The sequence below is a fragment of the Sciurus vulgaris genome, assembly GCF_902686455.1.
Source record: "Sciurus vulgaris genome assembly, chromosome: 18".
Taxonomy (NCBI): Eukaryota; Metazoa; Chordata; class Mammalia; order Rodentia; family Sciuridae; genus Sciurus; species Sciurus vulgaris.
This window is the reverse complement of record NC_136479.1, coordinates 34,995,813-35,013,995: the sequence shown is the minus strand read 5'-3', so window position 1 is coordinate 35,013,995 and position 18,183 is coordinate 34,995,813. Positions and strand designations below refer to the sequence as shown.

At 43.1% G+C, this 18,183-nt stretch overlaps 1 protein-coding gene and 1 pseudogene across 4 annotated transcripts in view; one reads left to right on the top strand and one right to left on the bottom strand.

The window, feature by feature from the left end:
- The window catches only part of LOC306649995 (nuclear envelope pore membrane protein POM 121-like), a 28,626-nt gene extending 25,155 nt beyond the window's left edge, over positions 1-3,471 (bottom strand). Inside the window, exons 1-3 of one of the 3 annotated variants that reach the window (XM_079121585.1) lie at positions 2,853-3,471; positions 1,831-2,046; positions 1,346-1,504 (exon numbers count right to left, since the gene is read on the bottom strand). In XM_079121585.1, coding sequence (XP_078977711.1) covers positions 1,346-1,504; positions 1,831-2,046; positions 2,853-3,418 — 941 coding nt within the window. In that variant the 5' untranslated portion in view covers positions 3,419-3,471. The remainder of the gene's footprint in view (positions 1-1,345; positions 1,505-1,830; positions 2,047-2,852) is intronic. The other 2 variants (XM_079121584.1, XM_079121583.1) reach the window with 2 other exon arrangements.
- Positions 3,472-9,524: 6,053 nt separating this feature from the next.
- Positions 9,525-11,151, top strand: LOC306649233 (sigma intracellular receptor 2-like; annotated as a pseudogene). Its single transcript has one exon. The product of its transcript is annotated as a sigma intracellular receptor 2-like (transcript).
- The last annotated feature ends 7,032 nt before the right edge of the window (positions 11,152-18,183 follow it).

Here is an 18,183-nt window from a genome sequence, read left to right as displayed (position 1 = left end):
CCATAAAAATGGTCACTATTTCTTCCCTGCCCTCTGCCATCCATTTTATTTTTGCAGGTAATAAGGACTGAACCCATGGGTACTCTAGTACTCTACTACTGAGCCACATCCCCAGCCCTTTTTAAAGTTTTTATTTTGAGACAGGGTCTTGCTAAGTTGCCCAGGCTGGCCTTGAACTTGTGATCCTCCTGCTTCAGCCTTCTGAGTCTCTTGGATTATAGGTGAGTGACACCACACCAGGCATCCCCTGCCATTTCTGGTCAGCTAGATGATGTTAGCACAAATTGCTTACCACAACTGAAACTTTTATGTTGATCTTCCTATGTTACTTAATGCACATGCATAAATTAAGATTTCCTTTACTAACTTTGTCTTCTACAGTACCATGGAGGGCCGACTTTGAAACTGCTGGATATGAGCAGTCTATTCAAGGTAATAGGGACAAATCATACACTTCAGGTGTGGGGGCTTCACTGTCTCCTCGGAGCTCTTCCCTGATTACATTACATGAAGAACTCCTCTTTCCTGTTTTGTTATTCCCATATACTTACAATCCGTGATTATAATGTTCATTATGCCATTTAAAAAAATTGCCTGTCTCCCTCTAAAAGAATCCCCATAGTGCTGGGATTCTGTCTTGTTTGCTGTTCTGTCCACAATTCCTGGAAGGGTCTGGCATAATAGTGGATGTTCAATAAATATTTGTTTAATTGAATAAGTGGAGAGCTAGGGGTGCAGTTTAGTACTTTCCTAACATGCAGAAAGCCCTGGGCTCCACCTCCCACATTAGGAAAAAAAAGCAGAATCCTTAGGTGACTCCTTGGTAAGCATAAGTAATCCTGTATCCTAAACAGCCACTTCAATTGCCTCTCATTCTCTACTTAGGAAGCTTTTTACCCCATATTTACTGAGAAATCATATAAACAAAATAAGGAAATTGGTTTATTTTCATACTGCTAAACAGACCATACTCTATGGTACTTTCTTTCACAAGTATTTCCTTGAGTAAAGTTATATTTAAACTGGCAGTCACCCAAGTAATTGAACATAAAATTGAGAAGATTAAGCATTCTCTCCCCAAAATACTTTACACATTTATATCAAAAGTAGGAGGCCAACATGGATGATCTACAGTACTTACAGAAAGAAAACGTTATAAAAATTAAATAACCTGTCTTACAACCAAATAACATTAATGTCGTTATTACCAGGTCATGAAAGAAGGGGATCTTAAAGACTCTCAAACCCAAGCTGGCTACTGTGTCTTTATAAGAATGACCTAGATTTCACTGAACACTCAGGATCTGCATGGGAGGCCCATTTAGCATTCTACCAGTCCTGTTACCTTCTCTTATTCTCCTGGCCTTCCACAAATATTTGGTCTTCTTCCTCCACAATCCTTTTTTTCCTCTCTTTGAGGGCATTCAGTACAGTCTCCTTTGCACATGGGTCTGGAACATTACTTGATGGTGAGGGCAGTGTTGAGTTGATTAACCGCTCTGGTCTGTAACAAAAGACAAGATTCTAGAAGTAAGCTATTTTAATTGTCTTACCACACAGCATTAGACTTAAAAGTCACTGGAAACCACAAGCTAACCAATAAGCAAAAGTATCATTTATATAGTCACAGAAACTGTCATGAGCAATGAAAGCTACTGTCAAGGACAAAAAATAAATGAAGGTTTTTATTAGAATTTGGAATTTCTCATTCAAATAAGCAGTCATTTCTTTATCTTTTTTTTTTTTTTTAAATGATTGTTTTGTCAGCAGAACATCTGTAGAAGAAGAAAAGCAGACACAAAGGGAGAGCACTCTTCCAATAATACTCACATTGGAGAACGAGTTAGCTTGCTATCCGGAGGAGCAATCCTCACGGTCACTGGGCTACACACCATCTTGGAGTTTCGAGCAGAGAGCACAGCCTTCTTGTGACAACCATTCCAGCACACTGTGGGTAGCACCCCCAGGAAGGAATACTGGGCCTGCTGGATCGGATAGCGTCTTCGAGGGGTTATTACAAATCGATTGGGTAAAGTCCCACAATCCCTACAGGGAATATGAGAGACATCATGGAACCAGAGAAGCTTAAAAGAACATCGGACATTTTCCAGAGAGCTTCTCTCTCTTTCTAAGCAACACAGAACACAGTATTTTTATGGCAAATTTCCCTTATTCCATCTGTGAGCAGAAAGTGGCAGCTGTTCAACAGCTGTCTCCACCACAGACTTCAACAATTTTAAAGTGAAATTGGAAACCTTGCCTACACAAGTACAGTATGCTACTGGGTTGCACTGGGAGGAATTTTTCAAGAATCTTTGGATCAGTTTATGCTAATCAGTAAGATGCACCTTAGTTCATTTTCTCAACTAAATATATTTATCAATAAATCTAACATCTTCACCAGTTTTTTTTTTTTTTTTTTTTTCTATTTTCTTATATCACTTGGCTTTTAAGACTGATGAAAATGTCTAACTTGGTCAATTTTACCAGTCAGGTTTTGTCAAAGAGGCATTTCCTGAGACACTGCTTTGAGCTCTGCTGGTATCATTTCTCTTACTGGTCCAGACAAAAACGTCAATGCCATGTGACTACACTCAAAGGAAAAGTACCTGCGCCTATTTCAGAGGCTTAGTAAGTATTCTTCCCAATCTACACTGCACTGACGCTGAGGCAGGGTTAAGAGCTGGAAGGAGGAAAGAGTTTTAGCAACACATTTCACCCTCAGGGTAGAAGCGGGCAGGAGTCACACGCCAAGGTTTCCTTAATGAGGACAAAAACCACACGGAATGTGTTTTGGGGGGGAAAAAAAAAAGTCACGCCCTCGGTTCAGCCAGTCTCCCCAGTCCCCTCACCTGTGCGGAGGCCTCCTGGAGGGTCGGAGGAGAGGGGTGGGGGGAGAGGGGTAAACGTGCGCGACGCGCTGGGCCGCGGGCGGCGGGGAGCGGGCGGGCGGGCGGCGTCCGGGCCGCTCCCGCGGGTCCCTGCCTTCCGGGGCGGCGGCAGCCTGCGGCGGGCCGGGCTTGCCCAGGTAGCTGCCCATGAGGAGCAGTTCGGCGGGGTCGGGTCCTTCGAGCAGGGTCCGAGGCTCTAGGAGGCTGCCGTTTACTGCCGACTTGGCTGGGGGCGAGGCGAGCAGCGTTCGCTGCCTCCGCGCGCTGCGAGCGAACGACGGCAGGGCGCGCGGGCCTCGGGGCTCGCGGCTCAGTCCCCACCAGGCCGCGGTAGCCCCCACGGCCAGCCAGGCCAGCGCCGCCGCCGCGGGCACCAGGTACAGCACGAGGCCGAGCAGCACGAGGCCGAGCAGCGCCGCCCCCGCCGGCCCGCCGCAGCCCCGGGCCCGGCCCCGGCCGTCCCGGGCGCTCGCTATAGGGGGCCGCCGCCGCTCGCCTCCTCCAGCCGCCGCAGCCGCCGGAGACATCGCGGCTCCGCGCCGCGGAGAAGACTTAAATATCCCAGCGTGCACCGCGCCGCGCGCCGCGCCGCCGCGCGCCGCATGCGTCACTCGCGCGCGACTCGGCGCGGCGGCCGCGAGGGGAGGCGCTCGCCCTGCGCCGAGACCTGCCAGCTCCGGCCCGCTGCGTCTCCCGCGTGGCCTCGAGGCGAGGCAGCTGGACCGCTTAAAAATAAACAGCCGGCGCGGCTGCGCACGTCACTCCCAGCCGGGGCTTAACTGGCCTCCGGCAGAGCCCGTTACCAGGCAGCGGTCGCGGCTTCCAGCCGTTGTGCGTGCCCAAGCACGCTGTGCACACTCAGCTCGAGGGCTTAACTCCCACGGCGACGGTGAGATGCAGGGACGAACCAGCCACCCGGAGCAAACGTGGATCAAACCCGAAGCTGCTGCGTTAGGCCCCGAGTTTGTACTTCTACAGCACACACTGAACGTGGGACAGTGACCTACCAAACTGCACATCGTGGTCCGGATTGAGGGATCGGTTTTGAGGACTGGCCGATGTAATGTTAAATTTGTCAGACTGAGAACGAGTAATTGCCCAGGGCTGCGGAGTGGAGTTAGGATGGAATGGAGACTGACCGCTAAGGGCTACAGGTTTGGGGGAAGTGGCTAAAATTGCATTGTAGTGATGGCTGTACACTCTATAAATTGTATGGTATATGAATTACGACTTTAAAATTTTTACTTTATTAACTTTTAGCTTATTTAAAACTCCATTCTTTTAAAATTGGTGCTGAATTATGTCCTAATAAAATAATTTTTACCCAGGTAGTCTGCCAGGCCACACTGGCTTAGCTCAGCTTGCTCAGCCATTCATTCGTTGATTAACTTATTCCACTGTTTGTTCTGTTAAACACTAATCAGTGCCTAAGAAAGCTTCCAGTGAGGTAAGAAGTTCTCTGAAAAGAATGTGGTGAGGAGGGAGAGGAGGGGGGAGCTGGCCATCCCCTTATCTCCAGTCCTTAGGAGATCATGATGAATGACCTTGGTTGTAAAGGAAAGGAACGTGGTGCAGCCCTCCACTGCACCCTGGCTCGCAGCCCCGGAGGAGTGAGTAATAAAATGTCCAAAACCTCTGTTGAGTCCTCCAAGTTCTCCCTTGGGATCCGTAAACAGTATGCTTGGGGCCTTTGCAGTCCTGGGGTTGAACTGTCATTACACATTAAAAGAGATTACGGAGAAAAAGATAGGGGCACGGATCCGTACAAGTTCTCAGTTTAGTAGGGAAGAAAGCTGTGTAAAGAGAAATTTACAATGCAGTGTGATAAATGTGATGTTAGCTTAAACACACACACACAAAGGGGAATGTAGTCTGGGAGGTGCTACTGGCACTGAGAGAACATCTCGGAACATCTCCAAGGCAGGTGAAGCACTGTGCAGAAGCACTGAGATGGAATGAGGATGCAAGAGTCTCCAAAATAAAACACACAAGGGCTGGGTATGTAGCTTAGTGGTAGGGCACCCCTGGGTTCAGTCCCCAGTACAGCAAAAAACAAATCTCCAGACATTTCAGTGGCGGAAGAGATCAGGATGTTGGGATCAATGCGTGGGACTTGGTATAGATCCTTTAATGGCTTAGGTGAAAAGAAAGAGCAGGTCAGGTCCAGCTCCTCTCTGGCCTACTCCCAGAGCAATTCTGCTTCTATCTCTTCAGTGTACTGTGACTTCACATAGACTTCATTTTAAAAGGAAAGGGGGTGGTCTGTTTTGCTTAAAAAAAAAAAAAAAAAAAAAAAACCAAAAAAAACACATCACTCTCAGCGTTACAGAGGGACAAAAGGCAAGCTGTAGTGGGATGAACAGTAAATGCAAAGTAAAGAAATGGAGGCAGTGACTGCAGATTCCCACTCAAGAAACGTGGATAAGGGAAGAAGACAGTATCTAGCCCATACATGGTGAGTTCAGCAGACGCGATACACATAGTCATCAGTGTTCTAAGATATCATGAATAGAAAAATTACTTGGAATTAACACAAACAGAAGATCCAAGGCCTGATTCCTGGGGCACCTTTGTGTTTAGAGGTCAAAGTGATGGACACACAAAAAGTACAAATCATTTAGTAAAATATAAAGTAAAAGAAGAGCCAGGCATGGTAGTGCATACCTATAATCCCAGTAACTGAGGAGATTGAGGCAGGAGGATCGTAAGTTGGAGGCCAACTTCAGCAACTAAGGGAGACCCCGCCTCAAAAATAATTAGAACAAAAATTTTAAAAAGTAAATAAAAACCTAATATCAGCATAAGATAGATAAATAAATAGATCTGGGGCTGGGGGAGTAGCTCAGTGGTAGAGCACCCTTGAGTCCTATCCTAGTACCAAATGAAAAAATATGACTTGACAAGAGTCCATCACTGTCAGAATGACACTGCCAGAAGTTTTAAAGGTGGCTTGTTAGACCAACTGGAGGCAACAGCAGATGGAAATTCGGAACTATAGAAAGGAATGAAGACCATCCCAATAAATAAGAGTAAGCAGGAAAAAACCTTCATTTTCTCATGATTTACCTACAGCACTTTATTTTAAAATCAGGATAACGTGATATGAAGTTTATAACAAGTATAGAAGTAAAAGATGTGACAACTGCCACCAAAGCCCAGGTGTGGGGAAGATAAACGGACTTACTATCAAAAGGCCATTACATGTGCAAGGTAGAAGCAGGAAATGGGGCATTTGCAGTGCTAGGTGGGGCACGAGAAGGGGTACGTGAAACAGGTCCTGGGTCACCAAACGAGACTGTGTAACTGATAACGTATGAAACAGTGGTATAGAAAGAGAACAAAGTTGGACAACTCACATTTCCTTATTTCAAATGGAACAATGGAAATAATATGGTACAAGCGTAAAGACAGATAGATATACAGGCCTATGAAAAATAAGAGTGCCAAGCCATTCAATCTAAGAGTAAGAATTTCTTTAAGGGCTGGTGGTGTGGCTCAATAGCAGAGCACTTGCCTGGCATGTGTGAAGCACTGGGTTTGATCCTCAGCACCACATATAAATAAATAAATGTCCATCAACTATTAAAAATATTAAAAAAAAATAAAGAATCTCTTTTAACAAATAGCACTCAAGGTCAAAATTGTTAAAAATGGCAAATTTTATGTTATTCATATTTTGTCACAGTACAAATAATGAAAAAAGATAATTGTCTAGTAAAAATAATACCCATACCAGGGGTTGGGGATATAGCTCAGTAGGTAGAGCTTGCCTTGCAAGCATAAGACCCTGGGTTCAAATCCCCAGCACCGCAAAAAAATGATAATAATAATACCCATACCTCAAAATAATAAATGCCATATATAAAAAGTATGTCATTAACAATATACTCAAATGTGAAAGATAGCAAGTTTTTCCTCTAAGATCAGGAACAAGGCAGTTATGCCCCATCTTGCTCCTCCCATTCAACACAGTTTTGGAAGTCCTACCTAGAGCAATTAGGTAAGGAAAAATTTTAAAAGGCATTCAAATTGGAAAGACAGTAAATTATCTGTATTAGTAGATGACATGATCATACATACAGAAAATGCTAAATACTTAGGGAACTTATAAACAAATCTAGCAAAGTTGTGGGATACAAAATCAACACGCAAAAACTAGTTGCATTTCTACATAAACAGTGAATAGTCCCAAAAGGAAATTAAGGAAACTGCCTATTTACAAGAGCACCAAAAAGAATAAGAATTCTATGAAACTAAAGAGGCCAAAGAGGTAAACTTTGAAAACTACAAAACATTGTTGAAATCAATTTTAAAGGACACATAAATAGAAAGATACCTTGTATCCATGGTATCTCGTGTACACCTAAAGTGACTAACAGATTCAACACAATCCCTATCAAATTCCCAACCCCCCCAATAGGTAAATTCACCCTAAAATTCACATGGAATCTCAAGAGAGCCAAAACAATTTTGAAAAAGAACAGAGGGCTCACACTTCCAGATCTCAAATCAGGTAATCATATTTCTATTTAAAAAATGGAATAAAAACGTGTTCAAGCTAAGGTAATCAAAACATTGTGGTACTGGCATAAAGATAGATATATAGACCAATGAAATAGAATAGACTCCAAACAAAACCCTTGTGTATTTTATCAAATGATTTTTCAGCAAGAAACAGTTCCAAGATCATTCAATGGGGAAAGGGCAGTCTCTTCAAGAAATTATGTTGGGAAAACTGAATATATACTGCAAAAGAATGAACCTGAACCCTTATCTTCTGCCATATATATAGTGGATTAAAGGCCTACATTCAAGATCTAAAAGTATAAAACTCCTAGACAAAGAGAGGGAGAAAGCTTCATGATGCTTGACTTGGCAAATATTGTTTTTTTCATTATTTAGAGAATATTAGTTTCCATAATCAAACCACATAGATAAGACTTTACATATTTAATACAGTACATTACCCTTGTACAAATGGAAAAAAATGTTCTATATTTCTAGACCAATATGCGTTAATTTCTGTACCATGCCAACTCCACATGGTAAGCTGGGATACTTTTCCCAAAGGGCAAACAATTTCTTGAATGTGACACCAAAACACAGCAACAAAAATAAACAAATGGGATTACATCAAACTTAGAAACTTCTGTGTATCAAAGGACACCACAAACAACAGAGTGAAAAGGGAACTATAGGGTAAGAGAAAATACTGTAAGTCATGAATCTGTAAGGGATAAACATTTAGAATACATACAGAATTCCAATAACTCAAAAATCAAATAACCCAATTAACAATGCACAAAGGACTTAAATTAACTTTTGTCCAAGATGATGCAGAATGAGTGAACAAACATATAAAAAGATGCTTGTTCAATTTCACTAATGGCTTAAGATGCTTAGTCAATTTCACTAATCATTAGAGAAATTATCTCGTACCCCTAAGATGGCTATTAACAAAAAGCCAAAACAACCAGAGTTAGCAAGGTTGTAGAGAAATTGGAACCCTTGTGTATTGATGGTGGGGTTGTAATATGTGCAACCACTATGGAAAATATGATAGATTTTCCTCAAAAACTAAAAATAGAAAACCACATGATCCAGCAATTCCAATTCTGGGTATGTATCTAAAATAACTTAAAGCAAGATTTTAAAGAAATACTGGTATGCCCATGTTTATAGTGAGGTGGGGGAAGCAAGCCAATGTCCATTGATGGACGGATGGGTGGATGGATGGTTGGACAAAATGCAGTGCTTACATACAATGGAATACTATTAAGCCTTCCTAGAGAAGGAAATCCTGTCTCATGCTACAACATGTGTGAATCTTGAGGGCATTAAGCAAAATAAGCCAGTCACAAAAAAAGACACATACTGTGATTCTGCCCATATGAAGTATCTATATTAGTCAAATTCATAGAAATAGAAAGTAGAATGATGTTTAACAGGGGCTGCAGAGAGACGAGAGGGAAACTGTTGTTTAACAGGCTTAGAGCTTCAGTTCTCCAAGAGGAAAAAGTTCTGGAGATCTGTTTTACAATGTAAATATCCTAACACTATTGAAACATACACTTTAAAATGGTTAAGACGGCTGGGTGTGGTGGCACACACCTGTAAGCCCAGACATTCAGGAGGCTGAGGAGGGAGAAACTGAAGTGCAAAGCCTCAGCAACTTAGTGAGGCCTTAAACAACTTAGACCCTGTCTCAAAATTTAAAAATAAATAAATAAAAAGGGCTGGAGATGTAGCTTAGTGATAAGCGCTTTTGGGTTCAATCCCCAGTACCAAAAAAAAAAAAATTTTTTTTTAAATTTTATGTTGTGTTTGCAACCACAATAAAAAAATAACAATGTGTTGTTGGGTTTATATCATGTATAAAAGTAAAAAAAAAAAATAGCAGGACAGAAATGAATGTAGAAGATTATCAAGTTCTTATGCTTTATATGATGCGTCTACTTATTATTTTAAGGTAGGCTCTGATGCCTTAAAGAGGGACCCTGCAAACTAACAGAACAACTCAACAAAGGATGCAATGGAAGAATGTAAAGTGCCTGATTAATTCAAAAAGAGGGAAAAGAGGGTAATAGAAACAAAAACCATACCGGACAAATTCGAAACAAATAGCAGCTTCTTCCCAGGTCTGCGGGTCGGGACAAAGAGGACTTCGGCTCCTCCCCGCCTGACCACAGTATGGTGACTGTGATCGTCAGGCGCAGCCTTGACTTGCTGCTGGGCCTCTACTTCCTCCCCCACATCCCCATCACTCTGTTTTTCGACCTGTAGGTGGTGCTGCCACGAGAATTCTACTGGGCCAAGTTTAGAAATCTGCTGTCTTGGTAGGCTAAAGAGTTCAGACCCTCTGATGCAGAGCACCCCAGTGTGGTTTAAGTCCTTCGTGTTTTGCGAGCTTTTGTTTCAGCTGCCTCTTTCCCGTTGCAACATATGCCTTCTTCAGAGGAAACTGCAAGTGGATCCGCATGCCTGCAATCATCTACTCAGTTCACACCCTAACAACCTTAATTCCAATTCTCTCCACATTTCTATTTGGGGATTTCTCCAAAGCCAGTGGTTTCAAAGGACAAGGTCCTGAGACTTTCCATGAACGAATAACCCTTGTAGCCATCTATGCCCCCTACTTTGTCTTTCCCCTCATACTTCTGTTATTCATGTTGAAGAACCCCTTCTACGAGGAGAAAAGAAAGAGAAAATGAGGAAAACAACCACTGACCCAGGGAAGAGACTTTCACAGGGCAGTTGCCTTTTTGACTCAATACAAGAAAAACTACTCTGAACCATGTCTCAGTAGCATTTGAAACACCAGCAACAGTGCATAAGAACAAGATGGTGGCAGGAGCCACATCAAACCCTTACCTTCCAAGGGCACTGGGATGAACAGATTGATCAGCAGGGGTGGGGGCAAAGGAGTATGGGTTTTCATAGGAAAGTCGTGTCAAATACCTTACCATATGCCTGAGTTCCACTGTAGGATTTCCAAAAGCAGGACCAGACCAGAAGCTGAGTAAGCTTCCTCAAAACATGGCCTGCTTGACTCATAAGGCAGCTGATCCACGGCATATACACACGACTAAACCTTTGACTCATGATTCGTTATAGCTTGTCACCAATCAACAAAATAGTGGAGTTTTTCAGGCCATTCAAATTAGAAATTGTGCCTCTTTAATACTCATTAGAAACTATGTTTTCTTGGTCCTACCTCTACCCCTGGGAGAAAAAAGGGAAAATATTATGCAGAAGAGGTTTAAACTTAGTTCTCCCTAAGGTTCAGCCCCAGGATGACCTGTCAATCAAACAGGCTAAACTGGAAGATGTTTGTTTCTTAAATACATCATCCCGGGAGATTTTAAGTCACCTTGTTCATTTTATTTCCAAATCTTAGTCATCCATATTTTAAAGACCACCTGAAACAAGTCTGGCACCTAAAGACTGTTCTGGAAGTGTGCTTCCTAATGAATAGCTTCATCCTTCCTGCTAGTCTGGTCATTACCATTTTGTTCAGGGGTGGGGATAGCTGGGTGTGACAAAGCCCATCATGTGCCTGTCAGGTCTCTTCACATTAATGCTCAACATTCCATTAGTGTTCTCTAAGTCTACTTGAGGCCAACATTAAAGAGGAAAAACAAAAAACAGGTCCCAGTCAACTCCCTGATTTTGTCCTTTTTGTTCACAAGCCATACTGGTCTGACTGTTGGTACTATCTGACTCGTGTGCATCTGGTCCAAATAAAGGCAATTGCTGACCACTTTAAAAAAAAAAAGGAAAACAAATAGCAACATGACAGAATGAAATCTAACAATGTCAATAATCATAGTAAAAGTGAAAGTTGTAAAAGCCCTCTTAAAAGGAGAGGATACAATGAAACATATCTGAAAAAACTGAATACCCATTCATAATAAAATTTAAGAATTTCTCAGCAAACTAGGAAAAGAAGTGAACTTCCTTCTAATGAAACGCAAGTTCAAAAGTTTATAATGCACATCACACTTAATGAAAAAGACTAACTGGTATAAGGTTATGATGCCCATGCTCATCAATTCTATTCAATGTTACTATGGCAACAAAGGCAAGAAAAAAATTAAATGACATGTGGATTAGAAAGGAAGAAGTGAAAATGTTCCTTATTCATAGATGACATAATAGTTCATGGAAAATCCTAAGCAATTTACAAAAAAAAAAAAAAAAAAAAAAAAAAAGGGAGAGAGAAGAAAGAAAAAAGAAAAGGAAAAACAACTTGCTAGAAGTAATGTGAGTAGCGAGTTACCAGAAAGAAAATAGTCAAGCTGGGTGTGGTCATGAATGCCTGTAATCCCAGTGACTCAGGAAACTGAGGAAGGAGAACTGCAAGTTCAAGGCCAGCCTAAGCAACTTAGTGAGATGCTGTCTCAAAATTAAAAAAGGCTGAGGATGTGGCTCTGTGGTTGAGCAGCCTTGGGTTCAATCCCCTGTACCAAAAAAAAAAAAAAAAAAAAAAAAAAGGAGGAGAAGAGTAGTCAAAATGTGAAAATCTATTGTAGTGGGGCTGGGGTTGTGGCTCAGTGGTAGAGTGCTCACCTAGCATGTGAGACACCCTGGGTTTGATCGTTAGTCCCACATAAAAATAAAATAAGGGTACTGTGGCCACCTACAACTAAAACAAAATATTTTAAAAAATCTACTGTACTTCTATATCTAGCAACAATTAAATTTTTATATTTTAACATATAAGCTATAGCATAAAATATGAAATATTTAGAGACAAGTTTAACAAAATGTATGAAGATCTGTACGCTAAGACATGTGAAAGAGACTGAAGATCTAAATAAATGAAGAGATTTCCCATGTTCGTGGATTGGAGCATTCAATATTGTTAAGACAGCCATCATTCTCATTTTAATTTAAAGATTTATTGTAATACCAATCAAAATCCCAGAAGCCTTCTTAGTTTGGTAGAAATTGACAAGTTGACTTAAAATTTATATGAACATGCAAATAATCCAGAATAATCAAATCAATTTTGAAAAAAATAACAATTTACTTTAGAACTACAATGAAAATTATAGCAATCAAGATAGCATGTTGTCATCAATGAAGACAGTTCAATGGGAGAGAATAGAAAGTCCTAAAAATGACTAACTCATGTGGTCACCTTGTCTTCCATAAAGGAACCACTTTAGTTCAGTGGGGAAAGGTACTGGAACATTGGATGTGTTGCTCCTAATACTTGGAACAAATTGCCTAAAGCTTAGTGGCTTAAGTAAAACATTTATTTTCTCACAGTTTCTGTGTGTCAGGAACTTGGGAGTGGTTTGGGTGGTGATTTGGGCTTGAGATTTTTCATGAAGTGACAATCAAGACATTAGACAGGGCTACAGTCATCTTAAGGCTTGACTGAGTTGTAGGATCTGCCTCCAAGATGGCTCATTCACATAATTGTTAGGAGGAGGCCTCAATTCCTCACTGGATGCTGGATGAAGGTACCAGTTCCTTGTCAGTTGTACCTCATGGCAGTTGGCTTTCTCCAGGATGAATGGTTCAAGGGAAAGAAGCCACAATGACTTTGATGCCTTAATCTTGGATGTCACATGCCATCGTTACCATCACATTCTGTTCATCTGAATCAAGTCTTTAAGTTCAGCTCACACCTCAAGGAGGAAGAAACACACTCAATTTTTTTTTTTTTTTTTTTGGTATGAGAGATTAAACCTAGGGGTATTTTAATGAGCCTCCATCTTTTGAAGGGAGGAATATCATAGAATCTGTGGACAATTATAAAATGCCCACACTACATATCCATCTGGAAAAAATGAACCCCTAACTTACACTATATACAACAAATTAATTTGGATGGATCACAGAACTATATGTAAAAGTTTTTAAAAAACTCTAGTAGGAAATATTGATCATCTTTATGACCTTGGGATAGGCAAAGATTTCTTAGTATGTAGAAGGCACTTACCATTTAAAAACCTATTGATGTTAAAAAAAAAAAAAACCTATTGATGTGCACATCTGTGTGGATATATCCCCCCAGAATAGTGTTGAGTGAAGAAAGCAAAACAGCCTAATGATGTGCATTGAGGTCAAGAACACTAAACACTAATAAACCTAAGACGACCATCTACAAGTGCCATAGAAATATAAAAGAACACAATTTCAACCTTGTGTCCACCTTGAGAGGGAAAGGAATGGCACCCAAGTGGCATATGCAAAGGAATTTCAATTGTAGCTACAATGTTTTATAAGATCTGAAACACAGCAAAATGTAAACATGTGATACATCCGGGTGACAGAAACATGGAGTGTTCATTATATTATTCTCTCTGGATTTCTGAGGTTTGAAATGCTTCAAAATAATTTAAAAGAATTTTTAAAGGACCTAAGTAGAAAAGTCCATATATGGTACCAGGGGCCATATCGCTTGCAAGCTGGCTACCTACTTCTGTAAATGATATCATGGGTCACAGACACATTATACACTGTGACTGCTTTGCTACTGTGCCAGCAGAGTTAGTAGTTGTGATACGGACCATGTGGCCTCCGAAGCCAAAATATTCACTACAAGAAAAAGTGTGTCAACCTGACTCATGTCATCTCCAGTCCTAATCCTTGATTTATGTCATCTATAGACCTTTACTTACTGTCTTGAATAGAGCAGATTCTTGGGAGACGTGCTGGTGCTCACAGCGCACCTTGGTTAGTTTGTTTGATGAAATAAATGCCAGGTAATATGGTAAGCACGGATTTCACGTATGTATACACATATGTAGGTGGGTATGTGTGTCTCGTCTAGGAGCTGGAGCTGGTCCCGACACTTCAATCTCCTTGGTTCCTGCCACCCAAGTTGCCTCAGGTGTAATGCAGTGGGACTTGACTGTGTCGCTTCCCACTAGAGGGCAGCCTGAGGCTTGTCCATGAGGGCAGTGAAATCTGTTACCCTGCCTAATGCTATCTGTGAAGCGCTGTTCTGAAAGACAAGAGACCCACCTAACATCTGTAGTTCTCCTTTCCAGATTGTCGTTGACAAAATTATAAAAATGGGTCCAGTTTGTGTCTGGAACTCCTAGCCTACTTCTTTTCCCTTTCTGCCCTTTTCCCTGCGGAGTGCAGTGAACCAGCTTCAAGTAAAACCCAAGGCAGAGGGCTGGGCATGAAGCTCAGGGGTAGAGCGCTTGCCCAGCATGTGTGAGGTCCTGGGTTCCATCACCAGTACCTCCACAAGGGAAAACAGGTATGTCATCAGTAGATCTGTGGAGGGGGTCAAGCTGGTAGGCACAGAATTGTGGGCCAGAGGTAACCTGGAAGAAGAAACAGGCTTATGCTTGCTTTCACATGGATACCAAGTGTGTGTCACCCAAATTACAAGGAGAGAAGAAAACACATCATTTCCACTAAATTTGCTATTTCTTGTGCACCTAACCTACTTAGTGCCCCACAGGGTGCAGCAAGAAACACCACGAGGCACAGCATCTGCCCTTAAGGAACAACATCAACAGGGAACCAGATGTTAAACAAGTAGGTAGAAGAGTGCTGGATGCGGCAGACAAGTAAAGGTCGCTCCAGTTACTAATTGCACAAGAAACCAATCTGAAACTCAGTGGCTTAGAACAACCACTTTACTACTGTCAGGGATTTTGTGACTCTAGGAGAACTGGCTTGTTTCTGCTCCATCATATCTGGTCCTCTCAGGGGAAGACTCAAAGACTAGGAGCAACTGATGGCAGGGGCTGTCACCTAACTAGTAGCTGATGCTGTCAACCAGGACCTCAACTGAGCTGGATGCATACACCTGGCCTCGCCATGAGTCTCTCCGTACCGGTTTGCTGGCTTAGTCCAAAGAGCAAGCATTCCCAAAGGTAAAGGTGGAAGTACCTCACATTTTTATGATCCAGCCTAGGAATCCCTTAACACTGCTTCTGTCCTACATTATTGGTCAGGGCAATCACAAAGATATACATAGATTTAAAAGAAGACAGACCTTCTACCATGCAATGGAAGAGGTGTCAATGTCATGGTCAAGAGCATGTGGCCATGGACTGTCAGGATGGCACAGGAGGGGGATTTAACTTAGGCCCCTGGGGGTAAGGGGTGAGAGGTCATCTTCAGCTAAGGGATAAGAGGCTAAAAGGAGATGGGAGAGTTTCAGGTACAGCAATCAACAGGTTAAGGGGTGGAGCCCAAAGAGGCTGACATCTGCATGATGTGTTTCAGTGTGACAAAAACACAGAGGGCAAGGTAGATGTGATGTGGGGGCGGGGAAAATGCCACATGCTCTAGGCCTCTGTGCTGGACCCCTAGGAACAGCAGTGACCCCAGCTGGCAGTCCCTTAGGACCAGGAAGGCTGTAGAGGACAGGGGCAGCCAATCAACACTGCCCACTGGTAAAGGTGGGGAAAAGCTGCAGGGTTTGGGTGCCACCTGCTCCGGTGGCCCCAGCACAGAAGATGAAACTGAATCTGCCCAAATGAATCCAGAGAAAGCAAGGGAAGCCTGAAGAAGGGCTGGGCCTGGCTCCCCCTGCCTCTGCCTCTCCCTGGAGATGCCCAACCAGCTGGCTGGAGAGACTGTGCAAAGCCCAGGACAGCCCCAGGGAGGCGGGGAGGCCAGCAGCGCAGCGGAGCACTGAGGATGCTCACTTAGAGGTCTGCTACCCTGTGCTGCTGTCCATCTGTGGGTGAGCTGATTTTCCCATTTGGTTCCTTGGAGTAAATGTTTCTGGAGTGGCTGGTCTTGTCCCAAGAGTAGGATCAAAAAAGAGGTCTGTCATTTAAAATCAATATCGAGTATCAGTGTGAAGGTGTCAACATATTACATCAGACAAAATTGTAAACATGATAAAACTAGAGAGTTCAGTAGAGTTCAGTCACAAGTTCCTTGCTAATTAGGTCTGGCTTATGGCTTCACCAGGCAAATGCAGGCATGGGACTGGCTGTGTGGACACTAAGCTTCCCACCGTGCTGATGTGTGCCTCGTGGCCACGGTTTTGTCTGTGTTTTATCGGCACCCCTAGTGCTCAGAGTGAAGTGCTCTGGGAGGGGCAGAAGATATGGAATACAGTGTGTCTTCAGAGAACCCCAGACTAGAGAACTTATTGGATATAATAATATCACCTGTACAAGGTAGAGTGGGGACTCCAGGGTGAGACTGGTCATGTGTTTAGGGCTGGGATGGCTTCCCAGAGACAGGGACAGTTAGGCCGTCTTAAAGGTAAGTAGAAGCTAACAGGAATATGGCTCTGGCTACCGGGGGAGGTCACACCCAGTGCGGGTCATCTTTTACCAAGGCTAGGTCAAAATTGAGGGCTATCACACTCACCCGCCACCATGCAAAAAGGGCTCATTCTGTGCCAGAGGTCCTTCCACATGCTGACCTTGTATCAGTCTATTTAATCCTCCCAATAATCCCACTCCAAGTCCAGCAGGAAGTGAAAAGGCTAGTCACAAGGAAGGGGGGACCCAAGGAACAGACAAAATAAGGAAGAGCTGGAGAGGTCTCCCGGCCAGCATACCAAGGCCAGGGGCTGAAGAGCAGGATCCTCTGGGAAGCTGGCTGGGGTTGACAGCTATACAGGATGAAGCGAGGAACTTCATCAACAGATGAGGCGGGCAAGACATCCTGGGAGCAAATGTGTAACTGCTAACGCGAGAAGTGACACTTTAAAACTTACTAAAACAACAACTTAAAATGTCATATGTTGTTCCTAGTTTCAGAGAAGATGGCGTGAGCACAGTTGTCATATTCCTCTTGCTAATTACAACTAAAATCCTCATCGGAACATTTTTGAAATGGGTGAAGCAACTACCAGAGCTTTGCGGGGTAGCTCAGGGGCAGAGCTCAGTGGGAGAGCACAAGCACAAGGCCCTGGGTTCAGTCCCTAACACAGCAAAACAAAAACAACAAACAAAGACAAGTTGGGCTGGGTGAAGCCCAGCGGGAGAGGTCAGCAGGTACAAGGTCCCAAGTTCCATCCCTGCACAGCGGAAAACAAATGGATACTCTTGACAGGTAGAGAAGAGGAATGACCCAGAGGTGAGTGGTTGGGTAGTTTATCTTGCCTCCTATGTACCCTGACTTAGGTCAGAAGAGTCCACAACCAGGAAATACCCATGGGAGGGTCTAGTCAACCAACTGGCAGGAGGGCAGCCCTGTAGGATGGCATCCTTGCCTATACCTACTCTACTCTGGAAAACACCATGAAAAGAGCAGTATCATTCCTGCACTCCCAGGAACTCAAATGGAAAGCCAGCAGACCCTCCCACAAGCAGAGGGGGCACCTCTCTCCCCGACAGGGCCCTGGCAGGCTGTAGGGAAGAGCCCTGTCAACCATCTGCAGCCTGCACTAATTGAATAGTCGCCCGAAGGGAGCACCTAGCCTCAGAGAGAGGATGGGGCACTGGAAAGAGTGGGCTGATGGAAATATTTCAGAACTAGGCAGAGGTTGGTGCCTGCATGATATTGTGAATTTACTAAATAAAAATCACTGAAATGTACACTGAAGTGGTTATGTGAGTAGGGCATGGTGGCATGCAGCTATAATCCCAGTGACTCGGGAGGCTGAGGTAGGAGGATCCCAAGTTAAAGTTAAGATCAGTCTTAGCAAGATCCTGTCTCAGAACTGGCAAGAGTTGGGGGGCTGGAATATAGCTCAGTGCTAATGTGCCTCTAGGTTCAACCCCTAATACCCAAAAAAATAAGTAAATAAAATAAAATGGTTATATGGACTTGATCTCAATTTTATAAAATATGAGTCCAAATCTGCAGGATACAGCTATGCTGTGCTTATAGGAACATTTATAGC